General features: G+C 42.5%; 10 protein-coding genes across 10 annotated transcripts; 6 read left to right on the top strand and 4 right to left on the bottom strand.

The window, feature by feature from the left end:
• Positions 1-402: 402 nt before the first annotated feature.
• C922_04749 (hypothetical protein) lies at positions 403-976 on the top strand (the record flags this gene model as incomplete). The annotated part of the gene is made up of 2 exons (XM_008820328.1): positions 403-570; positions 911-976. The coding sequence occupies 2 exons, from the start codon at positions 403-405 to the stop codon at positions 974-976; spliced, it is 234 nt and encodes a 77-aa protein (XP_008818550.1).
• Positions 977-3457: 2481 nt separating this feature from the next.
• On the top strand, positions 3458-4264 carry C922_04750 (hypothetical protein; the record flags this gene model as incomplete). The annotated part of the gene is made up of 1 exon (XM_008820329.1): positions 3458-4264. One exon carries the CDS (start codon positions 3458-3460, stop codon positions 4262-4264), a length of 807 nt encoding a protein of 268 aa, XP_008818551.1.
• A 160-nt stretch (positions 4265-4424) lies between these two features.
• Positions 4425-5432, bottom strand: C922_04751 (syntaxin 16; the record flags this gene model as incomplete). Its single annotated transcript, XM_008820330.1, has 1 exon — positions 4425-5432. One exon carries the CDS (start codon positions 5430-5432, stop codon positions 4425-4427), a length of 1008 nt encoding a protein of 335 aa, XP_008818552.1.
• Positions 5433-7496: 2064 nt separating this feature from the next.
• C922_04752 (hypothetical protein) lies at positions 7497-8196 on the top strand (the record flags this gene model as incomplete). The annotated part of the gene is made up of 3 exons (XM_008820331.1): positions 7497-7550; positions 7818-7990; positions 8139-8196. 3 exons carry the CDS (start codon positions 7497-7499, stop codon positions 8194-8196), a joined length of 285 nt encoding a protein of 94 aa, XP_008818553.1.
• A 2168-nt stretch (positions 8197-10364) lies between these two features.
• Positions 10365-11874, top strand: C922_04753 (hypothetical protein; the record flags this gene model as incomplete). The annotated part of the gene is made up of 2 exons (XM_008820332.1): positions 10365-10482; positions 10682-11874. The coding sequence occupies 2 exons, from the start codon at positions 10365-10367 to the stop codon at positions 11872-11874; spliced, it is 1311 nt and encodes a 436-aa protein (XP_008818554.1).
• A 938-nt stretch (positions 11875-12812) lies between these two features.
• Positions 12813-16777, bottom strand: C922_04754 (30S ribosomal protein S17e; the record flags this gene model as incomplete). The annotated part of the gene is made up of 2 exons (XM_008820333.1): positions 12813-13223; positions 15338-16777. The coding sequence occupies 2 exons, from the start codon at positions 16775-16777 to the stop codon at positions 12813-12815; spliced, it is 1851 nt and encodes a 616-aa protein (XP_008818555.1).
• Positions 16778-17188: 411 nt separating this feature from the next.
• Positions 17189-18424, bottom strand: C922_04755 (hypothetical protein; the record flags this gene model as incomplete). The annotated part of the gene is made up of 1 exon (XM_008820334.1): positions 17189-18424. The coding sequence occupies one exon, from the start codon at positions 18422-18424 to the stop codon at positions 17189-17191; it is 1236 nt and encodes a 411-aa protein (XP_008818556.1).
• A 716-nt stretch (positions 18425-19140) lies between these two features.
• On the bottom strand, positions 19141-21061 carry C922_04756 (hypothetical protein; the record flags this gene model as incomplete). Its single annotated transcript, XM_008820335.1, has 4 exons — positions 19141-19639; positions 19818-20179; positions 20409-20747; positions 20900-21061. The coding sequence occupies 4 exons, from the start codon at positions 21059-21061 to the stop codon at positions 19141-19143; spliced, it is 1362 nt and encodes a 453-aa protein (XP_008818557.1).
• A 4225-nt stretch (positions 21062-25286) lies between these two features.
• On the top strand, positions 25287-25982 carry C922_04757 (hypothetical protein; the record flags this gene model as incomplete). The annotated part of the gene is made up of 1 exon (XM_008820336.1): positions 25287-25982. The coding sequence occupies one exon, from the start codon at positions 25287-25289 to the stop codon at positions 25980-25982; it is 696 nt and encodes a 231-aa protein (XP_008818558.1).
• A 65-nt stretch (positions 25983-26047) lies between these two features.
• On the top strand, positions 26048-26254 carry C922_04758 (hypothetical protein; the record flags this gene model as incomplete). Its single annotated transcript, XM_008820337.1, has 1 exon — positions 26048-26254. One exon carries the CDS (start codon positions 26048-26050, stop codon positions 26252-26254), a length of 207 nt encoding a protein of 68 aa, XP_008818559.1.
• Positions 26255-27326: the final 1072 nt, after the last annotated feature.

Here is a 27326-nt window from a genome sequence, read left to right on the forward strand (position 1 = left end):
AATATTGCGTTGCAAAAATGAAGAAAAAAAAATAATTAAAAATAAGTAAAATAAAATAAAAAAATAAATAATTATACTGTGACACACTTAGTCAGATGTTAACACCCGCTTACCATGTACTAACCTAACGCATATATGTCTACCTCCACGCTCCCCTCCGTATCTAATACAAAGATACTTGAACAAACAAACCACTTCAGTTAATTCATTTCTTTTGACGGCCTCAATTGCATTGTGTTGCTACCCCACCTCTTGCGACGTGAAGTACACGTAACCGAGGCCGCACACACGACTCGTCTCTTCTTCCGCTTCTTCGTATACGCGACTGTCTCAGACAAAAATTTTATAGCTCGTCCCATCTGGCAAAAAAAATTAAGCCTAATTCGTTACAAGTGGACAAAAATGGGACACAAGAAATTTGAGGACTACCACATAACGAAGGAGCATATCAATGAGTTGTTAAATTCGCCAAACATAATTTATGAAAATCCGGACTTTTGGGACGACTTCATCTTGAACGCGCAACCGTCTCGTACGGAGAGGCTTCTGTATCGAATAGAGTACATGCGGGTAATTGGCGAGCATGAGTAGGAGAGTGGGCGTGAGCAAGAGAATGGGCGTGAGTAAGAGAGTGGGCGTGAGTAAGAGAGTGGGCGTGAGTAAGAGAGTTGGTGTGAGTAAGAGAATGGAACTGAGTTTGAAAGTTTTACACCCCTTCACACTCTCCCCATCTGCGCGCATTAATCGCTATAAGCGCATCCGTTGATGGCACTTTGCGTTGTCGGTGGATCGTGTACTTCCTTTCACTTGCCGTGCTCTTCGCCTGACACCTTTCCTTGCGCATCCATTTCGCATGCGTTGTCTCACCTTGACAACTTGATCCATTTTGCCCATTTTGCCCATTTCGCAGGACGGGACAGCCATATACTATAAGAGGACGCTGCGGGATTTCAAGAAGCTCTTCTGCTGCTTCTAATATGAGAAGGATTTGGCAGGAGCTCGGGCGCACAAGGCCCCGTATCTCTTCGCCTCCTCGTAGGCCATGTCTCCTTCGAATTTTCGATTTTGAACTTTACGTTTTTAACTTTGCCTTTTTGTCGTTACACTTTGATTTTTCCATTTTTGCCTCTCTTATTTATATTATTTTTTGGAACCCTTGTCACCGACTGATCTAACTTCACGCGGTGATGTCGTTCCCGAAAATGGCAGCGTGGACAACGTTAGGGGTCATTTCCTGGCTATTTTCGAAAAATTTATTTTTTTCTGCCCATTTTTATAAATTTTTTTTCGCCACAGATTTTGGCAGTCCCTCTGTGTAGGAAGAGTTATTCACCTCTTTTTATGTTGCGAAAGATTTCCTCTTGAGTTGAAAAGACGCACTTCTTCCCCCGCCGGGGTTACATATATGCATTCACATTCATTCACATGCATTGTGTGCAACTTTTTGTTTTTTTCTTTTTTTCGTCTAACCTTAAAACATTCCTTAGCGGAATATTAAGTGTAGTTAAGAAAAGCTACTTTGAAGCAAAACGCTCTATGCATAACTAAGGGCAAAACATTAGCCATGGTAAAGAAAGAGAAGAGGAAACTGCGCTCAGTTTTTTTAACAGCCCTTCTGACTGTTTTGCAGTGTGATCCAAGCCACGTATGATTACAAAATTTTCTTTTTTTTTTTCACTCTTTCGTGTGAGAGAAGTATGTCCAGTATGGAATGAGACAAACGTATTTTCAACCACCTATAGTGTGTGTCCATTCGGGTGGATACCCTATTTAGCGTTTTGGCAAAATGCATACTTTTGCAAACACTCCGGGTGGGTAAGCAGGTGCAAAAGGGGGAAAAAAAAAAAAAAAAAAAAGAGGACACTTCGCTGGAAGCACGACAAACTGCAACAAATGGGAGAAACTACGTCCACTGCACCTTATTATGGAACGTCTTTTTTTTTGTTTTCTGTCCCCACCTTACAAAGGCACATTAAAATAAAGCAAAAGAATATATAACGCCAACCCCACATTGACTGACGTTATTAGGCATAGCAGAAAATCAACCTTCAAACTTCTCCTGTTCCTACGTTCACATAAATGGTCGATTAAAAAAATGATGCTGACAAATGCAAATATATGAAATAGGAACAATAGGTAGGGAATGTATTTTCTTTTTACGACCGATTGGTATGGTTCTAACTCGATGCTTAAGTTGATAGAAGCAACCATTTTACCTTTGCGGTTTGTCAAATTAGTGAGGCAAGCTGGCTGGTCTGGTTTCGTCTACGTAGTCCTTCCTCACTTGGTCTTCCAACCTTGTATTGCTTCTGGTAACACGTGTTACGGTTATGTGGTGCACTCCTGCGGCGTCTTCTTCTTCCTCTTCAGAAGGGGTACGACGCGGTGAATCCAATTGGCGCAAAATGTACCTTCGTCGTAGTGGACAGAAATTCGATGCAGCGCTTCCTGGACGATTCGTCCTGGGGGAAAGCAGTCCACTCGAGGGGGGTGTACACATACCTTCACAATAGTACATAGATGCACAAGTACGTGTGTGTAGGAAGCCACTCTATGGAGCTTCTTATTGCGAAAAGAAGCAATCTTGTATGACCGCACTGTCACTCTGGTAACGGATCACTTTTTCATATAACTGGTGAATCCTTCCTTTACAACGGTCCCGCGGTCGTTCATTCTGTTTGCAAAAGGATTTATCTGTGGGGGGCTATCAGGCATGCCTTCCAGCGTCGTGCTGAGAATTGCTAACATGGTCAGCATTGCCAACATCACCAACGTTCCCAATGTCGCCAACGTCGCCACGAGAGGAGCTAAACAGTGAATGCTGCTGGCCGGCGAAGAGGCGTGCTCCCTTTAAATTTTCTCAAACATAAGAAGTGGGCCGTGCGCCGTCCGTAGCCTTACCCCCTAAAGTGGCATCACTGTAGCACACTTTGCTCATTTTTAAAAATTTCATTTGTCATTTTTTTTTTTTTTTTTTTTTTGCCGCAACTTGCCTGTCCCTTTCTTTGCACTGCATCAGTTTTGGCATCTCCGCCGATTGCGCACGGCCGGACGAAGTGACCAAAATGGGATGAAAAGAGATACCAGTTTGCGAAAAAGAGCGCTAATCAACAGTGGGGCAAGCGATGCGGAGAGGGAAATTCCCACATATATAAGTTTACCCTCGCCTATTTTACACGTTTAGCAGGCCTCCCATGTGACTTCCCCGGCGTAGCAACCAAATGGGGAACGAAGACTGGGCAATCCTATTTGGAAGAAATTACAAACGCGGGTAAACCGCATGATAATACCCCTTTTGAGTTATCACCATTTGGGAAGACCCTGCTTGATTCGGCTCCGAAGTTTAGCATTCCAACTTTACCAGGCCATGCTTACCACCACATGTTGAGCTCCTCATGTTTTTCGCAAAATCTCCAGAGGAGCACCCAAATCGCCTTTCCAAAGTTGACGAAACAATATGAACAACCGAAGGAGGGGTAGCGGAGCCCCATACGAGGACCGGAGGAAAGAACCTGGAGATAGCTCCTCCAGACATACCCAATCGGCTAGTAAACAGCACAGAAATGATGCCAGGGAGAGGAATAGCCAAGCCAACACCATTGACAACTTTGGAAGGAAGGTATGGGACAAAGATTATTACAAAAAGAAAGCGGAAGAGAAGACAACAAATGAGGAGGACGAACTTATTCTAAAATTATTACCTGAGTTGAAGCAAAGGACAGTGCCTTCTCCTCCACCTCCATCTGAGAGGAAGCTATTAGAGGGAAGGAAAGAAGTTCTCTCACTTGAAAAAAACCTAGGAAAGGTTCAAATAGTAACGGAAAAAACGATAAAACAAGAGCAAGGAGGTTACTACTGTAAAATATGTGACTGTGTGTTGAAAGATTCTCAGACCTATCTGGACCACATCAATGGTAAGAATCATAACCGAATGCTTGGCTATAGCATGAAGGTGAAGAGAGTGGCGCTTAGCGATGTTGTTAACAAACTGAACGTCCTGCGGGATGCGAAGAGGAAGAAGTCGCAGCAGGATAAAGTTCCTGTGGACGCCGATCCGGAGAGAAGCGTCAAAAAGAGGCTCCTCGATTGGCAGCAAATGGAGGACATGAAAGCGGAACGGCGGAAGGAAAAGAAGCTACTAAAAAAGTTGGAGAAGCAGCGGAGGGCTGGACAGGAAGAGGCCGGAGCGCTGGAGGAGGACCACCAGGAGGATGCCGAAGATGCTCAGTTAAGGAAGATGGGTCTGCCCACCTCCTTTGCCTGACGTGAAGCCATCCAGGTGATGTCCTTAAAAAAAAAAATAAATAAAAAGCGGAAGAATGCAGAGGCCAGTGGTCCATATGTAAAAGGCCGCGCCGATTCATATACACGGCATCGACGCTTTCCAAACAGCGCCATCCCAACAACGGCTTCGCCGCACCACGTCAGTACGAATGCTTCAAAATGATAAGTATTAACAAAAGAAAGATCAGCCAAGTCAGGAAGGATACACATCGGGCAGCGAGTTTATCCCCCTCATTCTTATGGAAAATTTTCAATTTATTTAACCCCTTTTCGCATTTATCGATGGATAAATCCAAGTTGTAGTCAATTCGATCCAACATAGAGCCTTGCTCCACCAGCATCACGGAGAGCTCTTTAAAAATGTGATGCAAGTCTATAACAGTGTTTGAGATCTTCCTCAAGTCTGTGTTTCTCCTAGCGATATTTACGCCACTGAGGTTGTTATTCCCCTCGTACGTTAATTCCTCCCGTTGGATATTTTCCATTTCTCCGACGGGGAAGTCACCCGCGTAATCGTTACACTCATTTGAAATTTTTTTCAACTCGTTTATGTATGCCTTCTGTTTGTTGTGAAACGTCTGTGATATCGATTTAAGTTGCGAGATTAGACTTTTTTTTGCGTTTATTTTTAGCTTTCCGATTATATCGTTGGGATCGGGGTGCGTCTCCTGTCGTTGATCTTGCTTGCTGCCATTATGGTTATCATCCTGCTGGTCAGTCAGCTCATCCTTCCCTGGCCTCCAGTCTGCGTCGTCCCATGCGATGCCCTGAATTTTACCCTCGCAATTTTTAATCAAAAGCGTTATTTCGGTGCACATTTGGGCAATTTCCTGTACGATCATCTGATCGTCGTGTAAAACATTTACTAGCTTCTTCTTTTTCATTTTTTCCAGCTCCATTAATTTTAACTTGATGTTTCCTATGTCCTCTGAGCATTCTTCTATTTTCTCAATCCACTGTGGTGGAAGTAGACTGTGCGCCTGCATCTCTATGTCTTCCGTAGGACTTAGCAGGTTCTCTTCCCTCCCTGAATCTTCGTCGTCCAGTTGTTCATACGCAGACAGCTTGAATCGGTTCCGCTTTTTTTTTATTTGCCTCCGGTAGTCGAAGTAGGTGTTTGTCACGTTTCTGTAAATGACCTCCATCATTGCTTCGTCTGATCTGTGTGTGGGGATGTCTCCCTTCCCGCAGCGAACGTAATCGTGTATTGGTCATCAACCCACGTATCACTGGGTTCTCGTGCCTTAATGTATGTTTAGTTTATTTTTTATTTTTCCTCCTGCTGACGCCACAACAGGGGCTCCACTAATGAGAAATTGAAGAAACTGGATTAGCCCCAACTGTGCCCGATTGCCTTGACGATGACCGGGGCGCCCTGTCCTTGGCGCTCACCAGGTGCCTTCCAGTCCTATTACACGCTGGGGGTCCCTGCGCATATGTGTAGTTATGTATGAATGTCCGCATGTGGATACATGGGTATACATACGCGTGCTACTCCCCTCTGGACGGTTCAGTCGCCTGCCCCTCTCGATTTCGCGCTGCTTCCGTTCACACGCACGTTAAGGACCCCCCTCGCATGTACGATTTTTTCCCATCTTTCAAATGGGTAACTTTTTCGCCAAGCACAAGTTTTGTGAAATTCTGCTAAACTTCTCCAAATTTTGACAATTTTGACAATTTTTTTTTTAACTTTTGCCAGTTAGCACTAACCCGCGGGAGGCAATAATCCCAACGGAATATGGATGACCCTGTTTTTTTTTTTTTTTTTTCAACGCAACCCTTTACCAACATAGCGCACCGAATTCACTGCAGCATAACGCTACGCGGAGAATATGCCGCCACGAATGGCTACCTCTAACCGTACAGTCATACTAAACCCGCACACAGTTGTAAAAGAGCCATAGCGCGCTACATCGGTAAAACTTAAATGTGGTACATAGTGAACATCCAACGAAGCTTTGCATTCCTTCGGCGTGCAGAGATTACCTGGCTCAGTTTTTTTATGAATCCATTAAGTGATCCTGACACAGTTCGCATCATTCGAAGCGGACGAGGAATGCGACCCACTTTGCCAACATCTCCTGCACATTGGCGAACCTTTTTTATATGCCCTTTTAATCCATTCAAGCAATTGCAGAGTGTGTGCAGGGAGAAAGCAGCGCACCGGGAAAATGAGAATCTGTCATTGTAGGGCAACAATTCTGCACGTGCCCATATGTGTAGATAATTGCCTCTCCATGGAGAGACAACCCCCCTCCCTCAGATAGTTTCATCAGAATAGCTATCAAAATACTGCACACCTATGTGGGAGCTATGGGTTAGTCAGATGGGACACCTGCACTGAGGGATGATGAGGGACGCCTCTTATAAAGGTCTAGCACCCCCCGTTTGGAAAGAAAAAGCAGCAACTTCCTTCTTGCCCTTTTAATTAAGATTAAAGGGAATATTCTTCCCTTCTTCGTGTCATCACAAAAAAAAAAAAGGAGGAACCTCTTTTACGGACTCTGTTGTATGTCACCTTAACTCCACACATACGTCTGTGAGGAGAACAACCGAGCAGCCATCTATATATAGAAAAGAAAACCAAAAAAAAGGTACCAATAGCAGTAAAAGGAACAATTAGAACTGAGACAACATGACACCCCCGACACGAGCGCAAAGCTGTAGGCGGTCAAATTGGAAATCTCCCAAACTGAATTGCTAAACCTTGGAGGGATTAAAAGTGGCTAAAAAAACGAGAAAACAATTCTGTGCAACTGCTGTTAAAGCTAGTCAATCACGTAAATTAATTGCACAGCGGGTATGGGGAAAATCAATCCTGTTTTCTGACGAGGATCCGAGAAATTGTTACATGCAGAGGGGGCCAGATTGCATTACATCCTTTGCCCGTACCTTTACTTTTAATCGTTACTTTTAACCTTTACTTTTATACCGTTAGCTTAACTTTTATCTGTACTTTTTTTTTCTTTGCCCATTTCCCCCTTTTTTTTTCGCCTGTCACGGTTAGCTCTTACCGAGGTGTGACAGCCTTTCAGGGAGAGATGTAAAGAAAAATATACACGTACTGCTGATTTTTTTTATTATTTTTCTTTTCCCCACACCTTAACCCCGCGGATTAACAGAACTGGAACAATCGGCCCAAAACAGAATCCTAGGCATACATCGTTAAGCCGCGAAATCCCAACGAAACGAACAAACACAAAAGCGACAACATGAATTCGACCACCCCAGCAGATGACGGCCTTGATGACAAGAGCAGAGCAGCGGTATGATTCTTAATGCGTGCGTGCCGAACAAATCTCATCGCGAAAAAGATCATATGAGTCCATTCGGATTAATGAGCGGGTCACGTGAGACATATTGAGACCTACGCGAATTAAACGTATTCTTGTTTACCCCTGCATAGAGCTATGTGCACCCCTGCTGCCAGAACATGTTTATGCGAAGAGTATCGCCCCTTCGGGGGGATACCATACTACTGCGGACGCAGCAGCGTTTACATGATGCATCCCCAACCTGTGTCCCCTTATCAGGTATTGTTAGGCTTACAAGAAATACTGCAGCGGCAAAAGGAAAACGTTAAAGTGATGGACATTTGCTTTAACAAGTGTGTCCCCAAAATAGGCCACAAGCTGAGCTCCGCAGAACAGAAGTGCATTTGGTGCTGTGCAAGTAGCTATTTCTACACCAACGTCTTTTTGAACGAGTTAGCCAAAATGGAAAAAAAAAAAATTAGAAAAAAGCCCTTTTTGTGTACCACCAAATGTGATACGCCGCACGCCCGTGGACATTTCCATGTACGCGTCAACATATGTACCAACACAACGTAACGCATGCACTCATTTTCCCCTCAGGCGGCTCCAACAAATGACGAAAATTCTCAAGTCGAGCACCGATTATATGAATTTGTAGCTAGCTAAAATTGTTATCTTTTTTTTTTTTTTTTTTTCCTGTTCATACGAAACCGCTTTTGCTGCGTTTTCTATTTTAATAATAAAAAAAATCATTTCATTCCATTTGCCAACATTTTCGTAATTTAAAATTGTTTTTAGCTTTTCCAAAACTGGGCCTCACATTTTAAGACTTGCATTCTGATACCACTTGAGGAGGTTTATCATCGTTGCAAGGGTTGCACGCGCATGCCGCTTCGGCACAGTTTAAATGGTTTACTATGTCTTTTCCGTACCGTTTAAAATGACGTAGGTAAGTCTGACCGACTGACCCCTACAAACGACACGTGTTCGCAAAATTGCCCCCGTCGTTTGAATGAAGAAGCATTATAGTTGTGTATCGGGGGGAAAAGGCTAGCCACCACGGATCCTGCGGCTTTAAAGCTGATAAAGGACATTGACGTAATGTAATAATAAAAAGAGGTTTCTCCCGCACCTTAGCAAATGGCAAAAATTCCTTCTTTCACCAAACTGTTTACGCGAAAAAATGTATTGCACTAGGAAAACATATCTTCCTACGCGGTGGATCGTGCGCGCACTGGGTAGGTCTGTCTGCACATGTGGCACAGTCAACACGTGATGATCAGCAAGTATTATGCATACCTCACCCAACCTTTTACTTTCTCGCGCGACAAAATGGGCATACCACTTTTTAAAGCTTCACTAAAGTGGAAAGAATTCCATCTGCGCTTTCTTTCTCTTTGGTTGATAGTTAGCATTCATGAGCAAACCGGCATAGCGATAGTTCCCACCCACCCAAGGAAATTTGTTAACATTACCAATGTCACTTCCGAATTGGTGAGAAGTGAACACGACCCACAGGACGCTGCCTTGATGCATACGCATACCAACTGTTTGCTGATCTTCCCGTGATCTACTTCCCCGAATGCAATGGCAGTTGCGTGGGTACAAAGCTATGCCACTGCAGCACATTTGGGTGAAGGAGCCAAAGGCACGTCAACCAACCCTCAACTTCCATCTGCACAGCAACCCCGCGGGGTGCTCCTAGCACGCGTCACCTTTTTTTGCCTCTTTCCGCATTGTGCAATTTGAATAAGACTACAAAATTGCATAATTTGTTTCACAAAGCAGCTCTTTATTGCCGACACTTGCGCGTGTACATGTGAGTGAGGATAACTGTGTAGTTTTCCGCAGCCTTATAGGCCTTACTCAAGCACAAATGAGGTGAAGCTTCGGGGTTTTGTTTTTTTTTTTTTTGCGCCTGGTAGGCATTGCAAAAGCAGTTCAATCTGAAGTCGCTAGTCGCATCGCGTAGTAGTTTACTCCACCCGAATGGGATATGTGAATTTTTTTTATTTCTCGCGGAAACAACAGCTTAGCACATTGCTTGCACGTTGCAACTGATTTCTACCACTTTTGTGAGAAGCCATTTTATGCTTGGCCACTTATGAACTGGAGGGCACATCCGAAAAGCTCGCACAAGAAGAAAAAAAAAAAAGAAAAAAAAGAAGAAAAAGGGAAAAGCGTAAGAGCAGTAAAATAACCACGCAGAAATTCATTTTAAGGCGAGAACACCCAAAAGAGAAACCCAAAGTTCTCTCCTTCTACCAACCTCAGGATAATAAAATGAATGAGCATTATGACGTAATACAATGAGGCGGAACAAATATGGGCGCACGACAAGCATATATGCGCGTCAGCGCACGAATCGGCACATTCGTATAAGCGTAGTGTGCTTCAGTGCTTACCCCTATGTATACTCTTCGTTGTAGCGTTATACCGTTGTATCGTTATACCGTTCTACCGCTATACTGTTCCATTCAGGACGGCTTCCGCATCGCCGCTTCGCTTAACGCCGCTGTGTGTGCAAATTTTGTTAAACGTTTCCAATTCACCTGAACGTTCATACAATTCTGCCAACAGTCCGCACACATTCTGTTCCGCAAAATTGTTTAGGTAATCATTCTGGGAACAGGACTGAAGGAATGCATTCTGAGCGGACTCCTCTCACACTATGGTGAAACACATATGGACACTGGTTCCTGTTCACGTGCATGTGGCTCCTTTGAGAAACATATTCTTTTTTCTCACATCACGATATCGCCTGAACGGGAAAAAAAAAATACCCTCATGTGAACTGCAAATTTGGACATATATTTATGCAGATACATGTTGCTGTTTCTCCCTCCTTCAGGAAAGAAAATTCTCGTGCTCGATAGAAACCCTTACTATGGCGGAGAAACGGCGTCTCTCAACTTAACCAACTTGTACAGCACGTTTAAGCCAAGTGAGTGCTGCGTCGAGCATGCGCCCGCTGTAACGCGGCAAACGTCTTGAGTATGCGCAGAAGCGCTACAGTTTTTGTAGCCTAGCAGGGGGAAGTTTTACTGCGAGGCCGCTCTACTGAACTGTTCACTTCACATCGCTCACATATCCCTGCCTACTTTCACTTCTCCCCTTCACCGCTTCGTTTCATCGCGTGGCAGATGAGAAGATCCCCAGCAAGTACGGCGAGAACCGACACTGGAACGTGGACCTGATCCCGAAATTCATCCTGGTAGGTGGGAATTTGGTAAAGATTCTGAAGAAAACGAGGGTGACGAATTACCTGGAATGGCTAGTCGTAGAAGGGTCCTACGTGTACCAGCACCAGAAGAAGGGGTTGCTCTACTCGGAGAAGTTCATTCACAAAGTGCCCGCCACAGACATGGAAGCACTGGTCTCCCCGCTACTCTCACTGATGGAAAAGAACCGATGTAAAAATTTTTACAAATATGTAAGCGAGTGGGATGCCAACAACAGAAACACCTGGGATAATCTGGACCCCTACCGATTGACGATGATGGACATATATAAGTACTTCAATTTGTGTCAGCTGACGATCGATTTTCTCGGCCATGCAGTAGCACTGTACCTAAACGATGATTATCTGAACGAACCAGCTTACAGAACATTGGAGAGAATCAAACTGTACATGCAATCCATTTCAGCTTTTGGAAAGTCCCCCTTTATTTATCCTTTGTATGGCCTGGGAGGAATTCCGGAAGGCTTCTCCAGAATGTGTGCAATTAACGGGGGCACCTTCATGCTGAACAAAAATGTTGTTGATTTTGTTTTTAATGAAAATAAAAAAGTATGTGGCATCAAATCAAGTGATGGAGAGGTTGCCTACTGTGACAAAGTTATTTGTGACCCCTCCTACGTTACGCATTTGAAAGACAAAGTTAAAAAAATAGGGCAAGTCATCAGATGTATATGCATTTTAAGTAACCCAATCCCCGAGACAAACGATATAAATAGCTGCCAAATTATTATTCCTCAAAATCAACTAAACAGGAAGAGTGACATTTATATAAATCTGGTTTCTTTCCAACATGGCGTATCACTTAAGGGTAAGTACATTGCCATCGTGTCCGCCACCGTTGAAACGAGCAATCCCCTAAAGGAGATCGAAAAACCGCTTGAACTTTTGGGACCTATTGAGGACAAATTTGTGAAGATATCTGACCTATACGTTTCCACGACGAACAAACCGGCCGATAACATTTTTGTCACGTCGTCCTATGATGCTACTTCCCATTTCGAAACCGCCACCAATGATCTTCTTCAAATTTGGGAAAATCTTTTCGGAGAGAAGCTGAACTTTGATGACCTAAATAACAAGGCGGAAAATGAATGACGCGCGTTTTTTTTTTTTTTTAGCGGCTCGTGGGAATGATTGCCGCGCTGTGCTACGTGTTGCGCGATGTGTTGCCTGGTGTCTTTCCTGATATGTCTTGTGATCTGTTCCATGATGCGTTACGTAGTTTTGTCCTCAAATGAGGGGATCTATAGTCCTCCCCCTCCCCTTCCCGCCGGTCTCACAAAAGTTTGAACTTTTTTCTCAAGTAAAAATTAAGCACCGTTTATTAATTCGTACAGTTGCTGGGGAACAGAAGGAGAGTTGCTTTCCTATGAAGTGCGAGGATAGCGATGGGGGATGTCACCTTTGAAAAGGAAAAAATACTACTCACACGAAAAATTGGCAGTATGATCTACCGAACGGTGCTTGCTGCTTCTCCAACGAGTACAGCGCCATTTTGCAGTTGTTACATAACATCCATTTAAATAGCAGACATGTAGGGGCATCGCACCCCCCTCCTACACCCTTTGCCCGAAGTGCATACAATAGACGCGTATACCCCTTTTTCGATGCGGTATGTGTTATCCTCTGCACATTTATTCAGTACAACTATCCGGGCAAGTGGAACAACTTCCACCTCGGTCATCTTATTCACATCTCAAAAAATGAAAACAGAAGTCAAACGGTTCAATTCGTACGTGGCTGTTTTTTTAAAAAAAAAAAAAAACGAAATGGTTACATTGTGTGAACATCCGCTGGGTGGTGCGTACAGATGAATATGCCTCAATGCATGCTGCGTAGGGGAAGGTAGCTGCGCGTGGTGGGTCTTACTTTATAAGCGCTTCTTTCCGAGCTGTGATGCGCTTCCGCTTAGTTCTAACTCAAGGCCTGCCTTCAAACGCGGTTTTTCAAGAAATCCCTAGCTGTTACGTAAACGCTCTGCCTCCATTCTCGTCGCTACATAAACACCCTTCCACTATCCTCGCCGCCACTTCCTAATAATGTGTGTTCATCCTGTTCTGCTTCTGCTGGTTCGAGTTGATCATCGGGTTGTGCACCTTCATGTTGCTGATGTTTATTCCCAGGGCCTTAATCATACGCACCGTGTCCGGCTCGACATAAATGACGTTGACATCTATTTGCGACTTCTCTGGAACGAAGTCTAAGCGTCTTTCTCTCTCCTCTTCTTGGAGCTTCAAACTGATACCTCTGACTGGTCCCTTCTGGATCCTCTTCATCAGGTGCGTAACAAATCCGGCAACTTTATTTTTCATTCGCTTCGAGGGAATGATAGCAACTTCCTCTGTTATCTTCTTGTTTATTTGAAAGTCCAGGGTTAGCTTGGCATAGTACTTTTCGACAATTTGCCTGGCGGCCCTTTTGATGGTTTTCGTTCGTACTCGTCCCTAAGGAGGAGAGAAGATAAAGTTGAACGTGTCGCGATTATGTTTTTTAATGCCCATGTGCAGATGGGAGGGGTTAACTCATGCGAGGGGGGAGCGAACAAATAAGGGAAGGAACTCCCCAGGCGGAACATTGACATACGGGATGACAGCAGAACGGTGAGAGGGCTTAAACGGGGGTTGACTTGATCAAAATGGTGGAATTGAGATTTTTCTCCTTCCTTTGATTAACCCTTCCCCGCTCTCTGTCCACCTTGCCCGCATTAAGTAGAACCCCACATATGGCCACATGTAACACAATCGCGCCAATCACGGCAATCAAGTAACAAATGGGGTTCCCCTTTTCGCAGAGTGACTTACCATTTTGCTTCTCCAAATGCGCGCACTCTGGTTTGTACAAATTTATTCTATATTATAATAAAAAATTCCTAAGAAAAGGAGAATGTCAATATCTTTTCTTAAAATTGACTCTTTCCTTGTAGCATTATTTTTATGCGTTAAAATATGCCTCATGGATGGTTCTTCCAAAATGTTACAATAAATATTTTTTCTTTTTTACACACGTTTTGATTGAACCCATTTGTCCCATTCCGACCTTTCCCTTTCGATCCTGTTTTTCCACAATAAATATTTTTTTTTTTTTTTTTTTTTTTTGTGCGCCAATGTTGTCCCCTTAATTTTGTAGGAAAAAAAATCAGCCAGCCACAATGTACACCATTTTTGTATTTTTGGAGGGGGAAGGATAACGAGGGGAGTGTTTTGATCGCCTGAGTATGCTCACAACGGGGGTGGATTAGTATATACTTCCTAAACGTTCATACGCTTTGCGCTCGGGTGTTACGGTAAGAATGCACTCCAAAGTAAACCTATTATCAGTATACATTCGTCCTTAAGTAGCAAATAGAAAAGTAGTGGCACGTCAATTTGTATGACGGTACCCCAATCACTAACTATACAGAATAATACACCCATTATGTTGAACATTCTTTTAAAAAAAAATTATGAACCGTTGAAAATTTTTTTTTTTTTTATTAAAACCCCCTTGAATTATTACGTACTTTTTTTTTTTTATGTGCACAGGGAAGGCAAAAAAAAGAAGAAAAGAGGGGAACAGTTTAAACCTCTTCAAAAAAAAAAAAATCCCACAGAGGGGGAGTATTATATTTACCTATCGAGTACGTAGCGCACGTATAAGTTTTACCCCCTATGCGCAGGTCCTCTATTTTTTTTTGTGCGTTCCTCCCCAATTCGCTGGAACATTTTCTATGGGAACAAATGTGACAAAATGGAATCACCTCAGGTTTCCCCCCTTCTACGAAAAAAATGGTTAATAGGAAAGAAAAAAGGGACGATTTAACCCAATAAGAAGAGGGGTACCACATGTCAACAATTAAAAATAGAAGAGGTACGCATAAAAAGTGGTCATGCGCCCATGGGGGAGAGCAGCCCACTGAGGACATATTCGAACTGACGTGATATCTGTGTAATGTATTTTACATGGTTGTTCTTTTTTATTTTACTTCAGAAATAGCAACTCTAGGTGAACTTCGAATGTCCGGGGGAGGCATCCTTATTTTTTTTTTTTCTTTTGGGACCCCCTTTCCCTCCCAATGGGAGATCCGAATATAATGGAAAAATGAGAGGTGTGCTGCATTGCCCACACTTCACATCAATTTCGTGTCACGTGGTTGCTTCAGTTGGGTTTCCTCAATTCTATATCTCCACACAACATCGTTAAAGTTGTCGTTTCTTTCCAGATACCTGTAGCACTGCATATGTAAAAACGGGGATAATGATAATGAAATTTTAGCAACACATATTTTCCATAGCGTCCAGTTGATAATTAATTTGGATGCGTTCGGAAAGGGAGAGACGATGTTGCACAGCGTATGGCACGCGCTTTTGTATACACTCTCACGAGGATTATTCCTCTGGGCGTCCGCAGAAAAAAAAAAAAAAAAAAAGGAGAAAAATAGCCACGGAGGAAGCATCAAATTGTGGGTTTGTACTGTCCACCCAAGATGACACATTTTTGCGTCTTGCGTCTCCGCTGTGGAGCATAATCCCACCATACGGGTACACATATATGTACGTGTGCCTTCCCTTGCGTGGCTCACCTGCACTTCCTGGACGCGCTGCCCATTGAAGGAGTAAAGCTCCGAGAGGAAAATCAAGACATATTTCGATTCCTCCGTCAATTTTGTCAGCTCTTCTTTCAAATTAAGGAGTAGCGGAATTTCGAAAATGTCCGCCACATTATTTTTCTTTTTTTTGTACAGATGGCTATACATGAAAATGACGCGAGAGAGGTACTTGAAAATGGCCTCGTTGTGGGGGAGCTGCTTCGCATAATTTAAGCAGAATTTAATTTCCCTCTCCATTTTTTGTAACCTATGTGTGTATTTCAATTTGGTGAATATAAAATATCTGTACACCCACACAGAATTGTTGTAAATGTCATGTTTTAAGAAATAATTGACAAAGTTAAATTCATGCGATATGATATTACACTGTTCACGTAAATATTTATTGTTAAAAATGCCTAATTTATCAATTAGCCATGTTTTGTGTGCCCAGGAGTTGTAATTCTTTGCGTCCAGAAATATGTCGCAGTTACTGTAAAGGATTTCTTCGTATAAAAATTCGTCTATGTTTATCCGCTCCCCGTTTGGCCTCAACGCGTTTTTGAAAAATTCGCAACTTTCGACGAGTTCTTGCAAATCCTCGCGAATAATGACGACATCTTTTTCCGCCTCAAAGTCTGTCTCTTCGCAGTTGCTTAAAAAGGCGTGTTCCTCATGGTGGCTCTCTTCTGCAGGGGAGCCAGGACTGCCACGACTATCGCGGATACTGCTGCCATAGGTGTCATCGCTCCCATCGCTGCTGATGAAGTTTCTCTCGTCGTCCAAGTCGTAAGTGTTCCAGTCGATTTTGTACCCCCCCAAGTTGCACTCCCCTCTGCGATGTGCTGCACCCACGGAGCCGCTACCGATGCGCTTCTCCTGATTTCCCCTCTCCGCCTGCCCCCCTGGACGCTTACCTCCCCTTACCAGTTTGAAAATATACTCGACCAGCCACCTCCGGTGAAACCAACTCTGGAAACTCTTTACATTGTCGCCTATGGCACACCTTGTAAAGAGCAATTCATTTCGCAAGTTCAAATTCAGTTTGCGCAGGCACTTCCTCCTATACACCCACGCAGAGTAATAAGAGGGGTTTACTTTAATAGCAAAGGTGGACATAACATACCCCTCAAAGGAATATTTTTTTAACTCAATAAATGAAGCCAGTGAGGAGTAAACCAACTGTTCCGTGTCCGTATAGTACGTACTTAGTATCTGCACCTTCTCTTTACTTTTTATATTTTTTTCATTTTGCATGTCCACTGAGAATTTCTGCCTTTCCCTCTCCAGTTGAACCATGTCAATGTGGATGTTCCTTTTCGGCATCAGGTTGAAGAACGGCGTATGGAAAAGGAGGCGAAGATCAAATCCATCCAGCTGCTCGGGGTACTCCAGCTGGAACTTCTTCGCGTATGCCCGTTGCTGTCTCTCCATGTTTCTTCCTGCCAGGGGAGGCTTCGACACCGCTTCAGGTATCTTTCTGCTACCATGTGACAGTGCTTCCGAAGTTTCTCCTTTAATGAGCTTGCACGATCTGTACCCCACTTGCAGAAAAATTCACCGAGTTTAGTTAAAAACGGCTAATTGGGGCCCATCACCGGGGGGAGACACCTCGGAAAGCCCGATCGGTTGGTCATTCCACTGTACGCAGCAAAAAGAAAAAAACGAGCACAAGGGATAATGCCAAAATGGAACAGAGGCAAAACGGTACAGCAGGAAAATAGTACAGCGGCGAAATGACAAAAAAAAAAAGAAAAGGGGCAAATTTCCACACATGCACGTCCTCCATGCAGTACGAAACATGCCACGCGAGAAACGTCGGCAATTTTCGCAAACGGGCAGATGTCACGAGTACGGATTTGGGTAAACCTTGTTGAGAAGTCCCTTATTATCTGGCCACATTTCCTTCTCATCGGCATGCTTAATGAAGTGCCTTCTGTATGTTCTATACTTTTCTTTTTTTATCTTCTTTTTGGTTAATTTGTCAATGAAGGAGTACCTCCGTCGGAGATACAATGGGTCGATAAACCTGTTTCTGATGGAAAAAGTGTTTTGTAAATGTTCACTTTGGTTTAGCAAATCCAAAAAGTGATTTTTTGATCTTTCGTGTTCCTCCATTTCTGCTTGGGTTTTTTCTTGGCGCTCCTCCAGTCCTATGTTCACGTCACAGTCTATGTAGTGCAGCTTCTGGCCCGTCGTATTTACTTCCTTCCCACAATTCAATCGTGTGAGCGGTTTATCGCCATCCGTCGGGGCATTCTCCCCAAGTATTATCCTCTTAAATGATAGTCTTCCCTTCGTTCTGGCAAAAATTATTTTGTCATAACTGTTCGTGTGTGCTGTTACTTCTTCACATACGTTTTGGGCCATCTCACTTTCTTCCTTCTCTTCGAGTATCACCTTTTTTTCTTCCAATTTGCGTGACCTGTTCACGTAATTTCTGCTTTCACTTCCATCTTGTTTGCAAGAAGGAGAGTCCCCGAAATTGGACTTATCCCCTTGTGTTTCCCTGCCACTTTCCCCTCGCGGGCTAAACCAACTGAATTTGTGTTCGTGCAAATTTAACTCTCTTAAATCATCGGGCGACAACGCACGTTTGTGGTGGTACTTCTCTTCGTGTCGGTACTCCTCTTGGTGTTGGCTCTTCTCCTCTTCTTGGCGTTTATGGTCCGGGAAGACGGTCAAATATAGAGAGTAAAAATCTTTCAAGCTTTGATTTTCGAGATACAACTCCTTTGGTATCTTTGCTAAAAATTCTTCCACCTTGTCTTTGTTCTCAATTATGAGGTTAATGCATTTTTGCAATTTAATTAAGCTGTCGTCTGTCTCCTTCTTTTTAAAACGCACGGTCTGCATCCTCATGTACTCCTTTAAGTTAAAATCGAGGTGTAAATATTTTGACGGGAAATAATAATTTTGCATGCTTTTCCCGATTAGTGGTTTGATCCACTGTTTTTCGCCCGGCATATTTCCTGCGTACCCGAATATTTTCTTTCTGCATGACTCTATTCCCTTCAAGCTCCACCCTTTGATGTCGCCAACGCTTTTTATCTGGCATATTAAAATCTTCGGTTTGCTCATTTGGGGATGGGACGTCGGCCTCCCACCTATCAGGAGTGCTGCCAGCCTATCGGGGGGTTTGTAAGCCTATGGAAGGTCTTGCCAACTTGCAGGGAGTTTCACCGCACCTTTGGAGTCTCACTCCTGTGGGGCCCAATTGAGCAAGAAGTTAGTATACCCTTGTGGAGGTAACCCCATGGAGGAGGAAACTGTGGCTCTTATCATGATCAGATCGTGTCACGCGATGAGAGGTGTGAAACGGAGACGCAGAGCTCATACGTGATATTTCCGCACATTTGAAAAGTGAGTTCCGCCGCAAGCCTGGTGTCACATGAACGGGTTTAATTTTTCAAAAAAAAAGAAAAATGTCAATTTTTACTTAAAAGGACAAGGTTAACTCGTCCGCAAAAAATCAGCAAGTTGGCCAAAATGATACACATAAATGCGCAATCATTCACGCGAACTGGAAGATGTGGGGGGCTCCCCACAAATGCTATCTCACGGTCCCGTATCTGGAATTACCCCGAGGTGCATACATTTCACGTGGCTTTCTCAAGCGCACTTGCTGCTCAAACATTTGGCTTCGTTGCGCCAGCTTCTGGAGTGCCGAAATGTGGTCTACTTCGCCGCTTCCCTTTTTTTTTCCGAGTTACGCCCTTTCTTTAGCTTCCCCCATTTGAAGAGGGGACGGGCTGTACCCAACATATTCCCAACACGCAGTGATCATCCCTCCAGCTCTAACCGCCCTGCTTCACATTTATGTCGCGCAATTTTTTCTGGTACACATTCGAAGTGTGTTTGATTTTTTTTTTTACTCGCTTCTCCGTGTAGAGCAGATTGTCAAACTCTCTGTTATAAGTTTGCAGGCAGAAGTTTATTCCTTGCCGCACGTTTTGTAAATCGTTATCTTTCACATGATGTATGCTTATGTAGGAAGTTAATTCCTTGTTCACTTCGTTCATGTCGAGGTCAATGTTTTGTACCATTTTTTTTAATAGCTTATTTTTATTTTTTATTTCTTCAAAATAGCCTTCAAAATAAGGATCGGCATTTTGGTCATACTCATGTGGGAGTTCCTCAAACGCCTCTTCCACTTGAGAAATTTTTTCCTTTGAGTTCTGAGCAAACTCTTTTAAATTTTTTATGTACATATTGCTTTCGTTATAAATTAGCTCCAAGTTTTTGAAAATTACAAAGTCTTTGGAGTAAAATTTCAGGTCCTTGTTGAGGTTTTCCCTGCGTGTGTATGTGTAGGTTGTTGTTGGGGGGGAAATCGATACGCTGGTGTGCATGTGCACATATGTACGGAGCTGATCCGGTTGGAATAGTCCTCCAGATACCTCCATCCGCCTAAGTGCGCCCATTAATGTTGCCTTTCCATTGGCGCATACTTTTTTACAATCCGTTACAGTACCTCTTAAGCTCCAAGGTACCTATCTTCTGTGTCATGTCCAAATTCTGGCTACTGTGGACGCTGAGGTCGTTTTTTATTTCTCTGTCCCGCCCGTCCAACTCGTTAATATTGCTCTTGAGTGATTTTATTTTACCAATATTTTCCTTGATTTGTTCTATATAATAATTTCTACAATTTTGAAGCATGTCGACATGGATTTCATTAATGCTGTTAATGTGATCATTGTAGAGGTTGTTTAAATAAATTATTTCGTTTCTTTCCATTACGTTGTAATTATCAATCATTTCATCCATTTCGTCTTTCATGTCATGTTCGTATTCTTCCAAGTATTTTTTGAATAATTTCTCCATGTTGCTCATTTTCTGCGGGACATAAATTTGGAGGTGAGACCTATATCGTGTCCGTGTGCACGTCGTCAACGAAATGGGAGGTATCACAATAACCCCTGTCCCATGCAGCACACACGTATGAATGGGCGCTCTCTTTGGTTTTTACCGCCACGGCGAAGAGCCGGATCGATTGTTTCTAATCGCTTTTGTTAAGATCGAGACAAAGACGCGCGTACCCCGACCCCCTGCTTGTCATCCTTACCAAATCGAAGGCCGCATTCAGGTGGTCTATTTCCTCGAAGTTTCTGTTTTTCACGTGGTCCAAGTTGACTCGTTGTTGATTTATGAAGTTCACCAAGTTATTCATCGTCTGCTTGTGTTTCTCCTCAATCAGGATTTTTATATCTTCCTTTTCCTTGTCCAGTTTTTTTAACTCGTCTGCATTTTGAAAATTGTAAAACACTGATTTGTTTTTAATGACTTTTGGTTCTGCCTTGGTCTTTTCTCCATACTTTTCGCAGCCCCGGCTGAGGAAGTCTATTTTGCTTTTCAATTCATGGTAGTCCTTTTTGAAGAGCTCCAATTCGTTCTTCTTTTCTTCCTTTGGAAGGGTGAAAAAGGGGTGTGTCCCGCGGTTGAAATTTCTGCAGTCTCGCCTTGTTCATGCGTTTCTGCACTTTTTCTCTTTTTTTTTTTTCCTTGACATTCACGCATTTTGCACTTTTCTTTTCTTTTTTTTTCAGATTAGCTAACCAATCTGCTCTCCAACAAGCGCCTCCTTTGAACTGCTCTGAGCAGTTCCTCCCTTTGTATTTTGACTAAATTTTCGACCTCCTCATTTGATAGCTTCTGCGTGTTACTGTCTTTGCCCTTGATGCCTTTTTTCTTTTTGCTTTTTGGTTTGATTCTATTCATCACGGCTGCTCGCGGGTGGTTTGCTGTGGTTTGACTTAATTTGTGACTGTTCACTCTGTCGCTTCTTACTGCTTCGTCCCCGTCTGACACGCCCGCAGCCCTGTCTTGGGCGCGGAGCTGAGACGGTTGGTAACGCTATAATTGCGGTTTCTGCCGGGCAAGGAGGCTCGCGTCGTTTGCCTGAAAAATGGAGTAAAATGCAAAGGGAAGATTCCCAATTAATTTCGCCCTCTGCATGTATAAGACATATACCTGCATGTGGCACATATCCGTGATCCCTATTTTAAAATTTCCCGGATGAACAGAAATGGGTAAAGACGCACGGACGAGAAGGGAGACCTTCATAAATCGTCAAAACACGCGCGTGCACACAAGAAATTTCTAGGGAGAAAAAAAAAAGAAGAAAAAGGAGAAAAAATAAAAATAGAAAGAAAGAGAAAAGTGAGCTCTACGCTAGCATCTTTTTTTTACTTGCATTTATCGGGCGCGTACACTATGCGTAATCATTATTGAATTTGCTGAGGGTGGAAGAATCACATGGAAAGATGCGTGTAGGATCTCTTTTCTACGGAATGTTCATTGGAGTTGTAATAGCTTAATATTATATGTGTACCATGAGGGCGTCATTTTTTATTTTTCTTCACAATTTTTTTTACAGAATTACATATGTTCCTATGTGAGGGTTCAGGCAGGGGAAGTGATCAATCTTATTATAGAGTTATCTTCCGGCAGGAGCGAGGTTAGGATTAGTTCTATTAATGCGTAGATAGTCTACTCCAGCCCCAATGTTATTCTAATATAGAGGAGACATTTTGAATCCTTCCCTTTTCCGAAATTGCATGAGTTGACTGATACATGTGGGTTTATTTCGCCTTCTGGCTTCACTTACCGTGTAAGATATGATATAGTAAAGAAGCTATATTTATGGAATGTTCAATTTCAGCACAAAACACTGAGATAAAATTGGTGCATCACACATTTGAACAAGACGAGGCCTTACAATAAGCTGCTGATGAGCTAAAATAAATTGTAGTTCCCAATATTTGCTTCCGATTATGTAACAATGTGACCGTTATTTCTTGTGATGCCATTTATGTCTACCTTCATATATTTATAGATACGGCGCAGCATTGTTCCTGTTTTATTTTGCATCTTTTATCCTGTTTCTCCTTACACTGAGGTTGTCTTACAGAAAATTCTGTATGGACGTAATACATAAGGATGTAGAGAGATATGATATTGGAGGAGGGAATACGCAGCTTGTGTGAAACAATTGTAAGGAGTTTAACAAAAAAGAGTATGACACTACCCACATGAGGAGAGAATAATTAAAGTAAACGGAAGCATATGAAAATAATACAAGAGGAGAAGTTATAAGAAGTAAGAATAAATAAGAGTAACTAAGGAATACAGTATTAAGTGTTTTAGAGTCGTTTACATGAGAGGATTACCTCCAGCAAGTGCAGAAGGAAGCTGTAGGAATTGAATCTTAATGAAGATAACAGAAATGGTACAATCCCATAACAGGGGGGAGATAGTGTGACATTATGGATAAATAACGACAGTGTAATAAAGATATAATAATGAGGAAGAGGGATACACTAGGTCTGTCTGGCATGGAACGACTGAATACAGCACGGCCGCTTTATATAATAACAGAGGAAGTCACAAAGCCAAATTGAGAAATGGAAGCTCTTACAACGCAAACGTTGCGGATAAATAGTACGTGCTATTAACAAGCAAGGAAGAAACAACTATAGATGGAAGATTTATAATAATTAGGGAACTTAAAGGAACAAGTGAATGATAAATGCAGACTGGGAGAATAAGGAAAATTAACAGAAGTAGTCATTCCAAGAGAGTCTTACACAGACATTGTGCACAAATACATCCATAGGGCTTTAAAAAGCTGAAGGCATGGTAGAAGTTTGTGGATTTCAAAATGTCCGTAAGATCCATAATAAAACTGGAACACATATAATAAGGAGTGGATAAACGCTAAATAAGAGACAGAGAAAATCGCTGCGTCCAATAAGAGGACAAAAGTGTAAAAGGGCAGGAAAGATTTGAAAGGACCAAAGGAAAATTATGAAGCAAATGTGCCTAGTATGTGCGTCCAACTACAGAAATTTCACGGAATGGCTAGGAAAAATACCAAACGGCAACCATACCAATGAGCGACAACATATCACATGAGAAGAAAGTAAATTAGACAGAATAATAAGAGGGAATAAAGAAAACAGGCAAGAACAAGCAGGCCGTGTTATGCAAAGCCCAGTATAGGATGCATATTCAAGACTTGAACAATATAATAAACAGCAGAAGAATTGAAGCAAAAAGGAGAAATCTAAAGTAATATAAAGGGGGAACCCAGAGAACAATCAAGGGTGAAAATATTAGTACCTAGGAGGCGACAGCTGAAACAACCAAAATGAAATATTCCTAACACATAATGTGCCATATGAACAGAGAGGAAATGTCTCTTGGGGAGTATATATGACTACAACATACAAATGTCAGTTCAAAAAATTTGCGATGAATAAAATAAAATAAGAACATATGTATAAAGATAACGCAGAAATAAGAAACATAAAATAAGAAGAAATAGGCAAACGTCAAAAACAGTAAACAACAAGGGAACAACCCTCCCTTATACGGGGCTTATAGGACTAAAGCAAAAAGAGAAGCCCAGATGACGGGATGGGCAACACTGGGAATAAGAGAAGATGTAGTAGGTCTAAAATAGAGGATGATATCAGAGGAGGAGCCTCCTATTCAGCACAGGATCGATATATCCGAACACAAATATTCCTATAACACCGGAAACTGTTATAATATCGCATCAGCAACAGATCATTACATAACATGGAGAGGGGGCTAGATACAGCCGGGCTAAATAAAATAATGAATCTGGAAAATATAAAAGAAATAAAGAGGGCGTGCATGATAGATGATAGAAACAAAGAGAGGATACCGAGGCAGAGTGTCACATACCTTCTTTAGGGGCAACAGAGCAGAATAGAAAGTGATCGCGTACTCTGCAGGTAAGGGACACCAATATAGAAGCACCATGGGAGGGCTTGAATTTTGAAATAAGATCCATACGAATGAAGGATCCTACAATAGGAGAGGGGCTTTATATTCATAATACTAAAAGAAATCCAGAAGGAATATAATAACACAGGCCTTTACGGGACCGCAATGCTCACAGGAAGATTGAAACAACACACCATATCAGTAAGCCAAACAACCAGTACAGCAAATCCACAGAAGAAGAATAACTTGTCAGGCGAAAGAAATAAGTAAAAATGTCAGAACAAATTAATGATGAATACATACGAGAGTACACCAGGCTAAGAGTTAACAGAGAATAAAGGAGAATCGTCAGAGAAGCTATAGCCGTGTAATCAGTGCAGACGGCACTGAATTAGAATAGAGCATAGCAATAATCAAGGGAAAACAGATGATGAATAAAAGAAGAGAGTAGCTATCCAGATGACCACTGATGCACACCACAAGGAAGGGGGAATCAGTGCCTAGATAACGTCTAGATGCGGCATCCAACTCCATAGGAAGAGATATATGGCAAATATCCGTGCAGAAAAAACCCGCTGAAGGCAATTTCTTGATCATACGAGCGTTTATAATAATAGGACCATCAGAAGAAATAGCTGCAGGAGACGACGCATTGTCATACATACACTCAAGAAAGGGAAGAGAACGCGCGAAGAATAAGCTACATAAGGACCCCAGGGCCTTCGCATATAAACAGGAAGAGTCAATCACGCCAGAAATTGCGCGGGAGCGCATGATCCAAATACAAAACCATAGGATGGAATTAACGAGAAAAGTCCCAAAAGCAGGCCCGTAAGAAAATTATAAAGCCTATAATGTTGCGAGAAGTTAGAAATAACCCTTACTTCCGCTATCATCAGGAGCCTGAAGTATATGATAGTACAGGAAAGTTCAGCAACCTGGGGAACCATGGCTAAGTACATATTACGAATAAAATAAGTTGATGAATAATGGACTAGGATGCATAAGTGTAAGGGGCATAAACTGCCCCGCCTCTTCATAATTTTCTCCAAGGAACATGAAGCGCCTTAGTGACTGACCGAAGTCACGGCATCGTCTCCAACAGAAAACAGTTATACTAGGTCATAGGTTATGGGGCAGATAATTGTTTTATTCGCATTTAAGTGCTTCTACAAGATATCAATTATAAATGGGAAATTTGACTTCAACAGGACGGAAGCATATCAGGTGGGATCTCCTGTGCCGTGAATTCTGGGAGAGAATTAGCACAGCAAAAACTGATAGGACTAATTATCCGGACGTAAACTTCCTGCTTCAAGAGCTGGCTCCGCGGGATCATGAGAGGGATTTCAGATACATGCTTCTATATCTACAGAGCTATGTGAAGAGGAAAACGTTTAAAGGGCAAGAGGAGAATCTAATAGCTCAACTGGTCAACTGCATACTGAACGTGTGGTTTTGTGCCGGGGTTGCTAACCCATTTGTTCGTTGGGAGAGAGTGACACATGCCGTAGGAATAACAACATCTTGGGAAAAACTACAGAATACAGTAAAGACAGGAGCCTGTGCCGCTATTCAGCAGGCTCCCCCAGGGTTCACGGCATCAGGAATATTCTCCCAAACCTGTCCCTCAAGCGTGAACAGGACTAGTAACTTAAATTATGATTGCACAGGTTACTTTATGGGTGCGCGATTAAATAACAGGGCGCCTGATTATAGGAGGAATGATTGGGTGAAAATAAGAGACCTTAATATACCTCAAGGAGAAATTAGTGTCTGGTTAAAGCCTCTACCTGTAATCCCTCTCTTAATCTTAGCCGCCTTTATTTGGAATGTATGGGATAAGGAGTGCCCTGACTCGTATTTCTCCAGGAGGCGACGGTAATGAGCACTGGGAGCGTCAGGAGGGTAGAGACAGACAAAGAGAGTCCATTACATGAGCACGCCAGCATGAATGATAACGCCAAATATTCACTATTATTTCACTCATATAGTTATATATTTACTCACAAGGATGCTGGATTTCAACTGAGAAGAATTTTTCGAGGGATGCTCAAACAGCGTAATCCGAAAGCAAAAAATGGACCTCCTAATATTTATGAAACCGGTGATGTAGCACGAGGGATTCTCTCCTATGCAGCTGGCGTAGACATCTAAAAGCAGGAGCAGGCCCTGGACACATTCCACTACAAGATTTGTCATATTCTTCTCTAATATCAGCAAAATAGATACGGAAGAAAACATAGGGACAGTTGGGGGTACTTTTCTGTATGTTGATTGCGTTCATGCTTCTTCTTATCTGAAGGGGAGAGGTGGAAATCACAAGGTAAAGATGACTTGTGATGCACACATCAAGCTTCTCCTGTTTCAGCACTGGTGAGCCCTATTATGGCTTCAAATCATCCACTACTTCGGAAGTATTATGATATGTTCATGGATAGTCTCTCTACATACAAGCAGGGCCTTCCTTGATCTGGATTGGGGAGGGAATATTAATTCTGGATTAGATTGTATCTTAGTGATTAATTATATAAGATTCAACGCGTTCCTTATTAAGGAATTAACCCCGCTCAAGAATATAAATAGCGCCAGGGCGACAGTGTATCTGAATAGAATGGCTTCCCTGAAAACAACTGTTTTTTATGTGTCTATAACATACGCATTGCTTATACCAATAGGAGTTGTATCCATTAAGTGTCCCTCTCTTCATTTTATAAATCCTGTAAGAATATTTGCAGATGTACTGTGTAGATACAACTGGTGCTGATACTTAAAAGTGTATACTTCTCTGGAGGAATACGATAACTCAGGAGCTCTGTAATAATGGCATCGGGAATGGGGGGTGCCCATATCCACAGATAATATGATGAGGCGCCGTACCATACCAAATGCCGGATTTTCTTTGTGTTAACAGTAGTACCCGTAGTTAGGAGTAGGCATCCCCAGAATAGTGATTTAACAGATGTATGCAACATTGCAGCCTATTGAAGTACTTAGCAACAGGGAAATCATGTGAAATCTTCAATTGAGCATAGGAAACCGTTACATCATATCGCTGGTTTCCCAGCGGAGTAAAATATGAATTAAAGGGTGGAATGACTTCGAGACCATTAGAAAATGCGAAACTAACAACACGATCCCGTAAGAATAGAAGAAGGAGATCCTGATTTTGTTCACGGTAAAGGCTGTTAAGGGAGGGATGACATCAGCAGGAATCCTCCTGAAGCCA

This window comes from Plasmodium inui (genome assembly GCF_000524495.1).
Source record: "Plasmodium inui San Antonio 1 unplaced genomic scaffold supercont1.28, whole genome shotgun sequence".
Lineage (NCBI taxonomy): Eukaryota > Apicomplexa > Aconoidasida > Haemosporida > Plasmodiidae > Plasmodium > Plasmodium inui.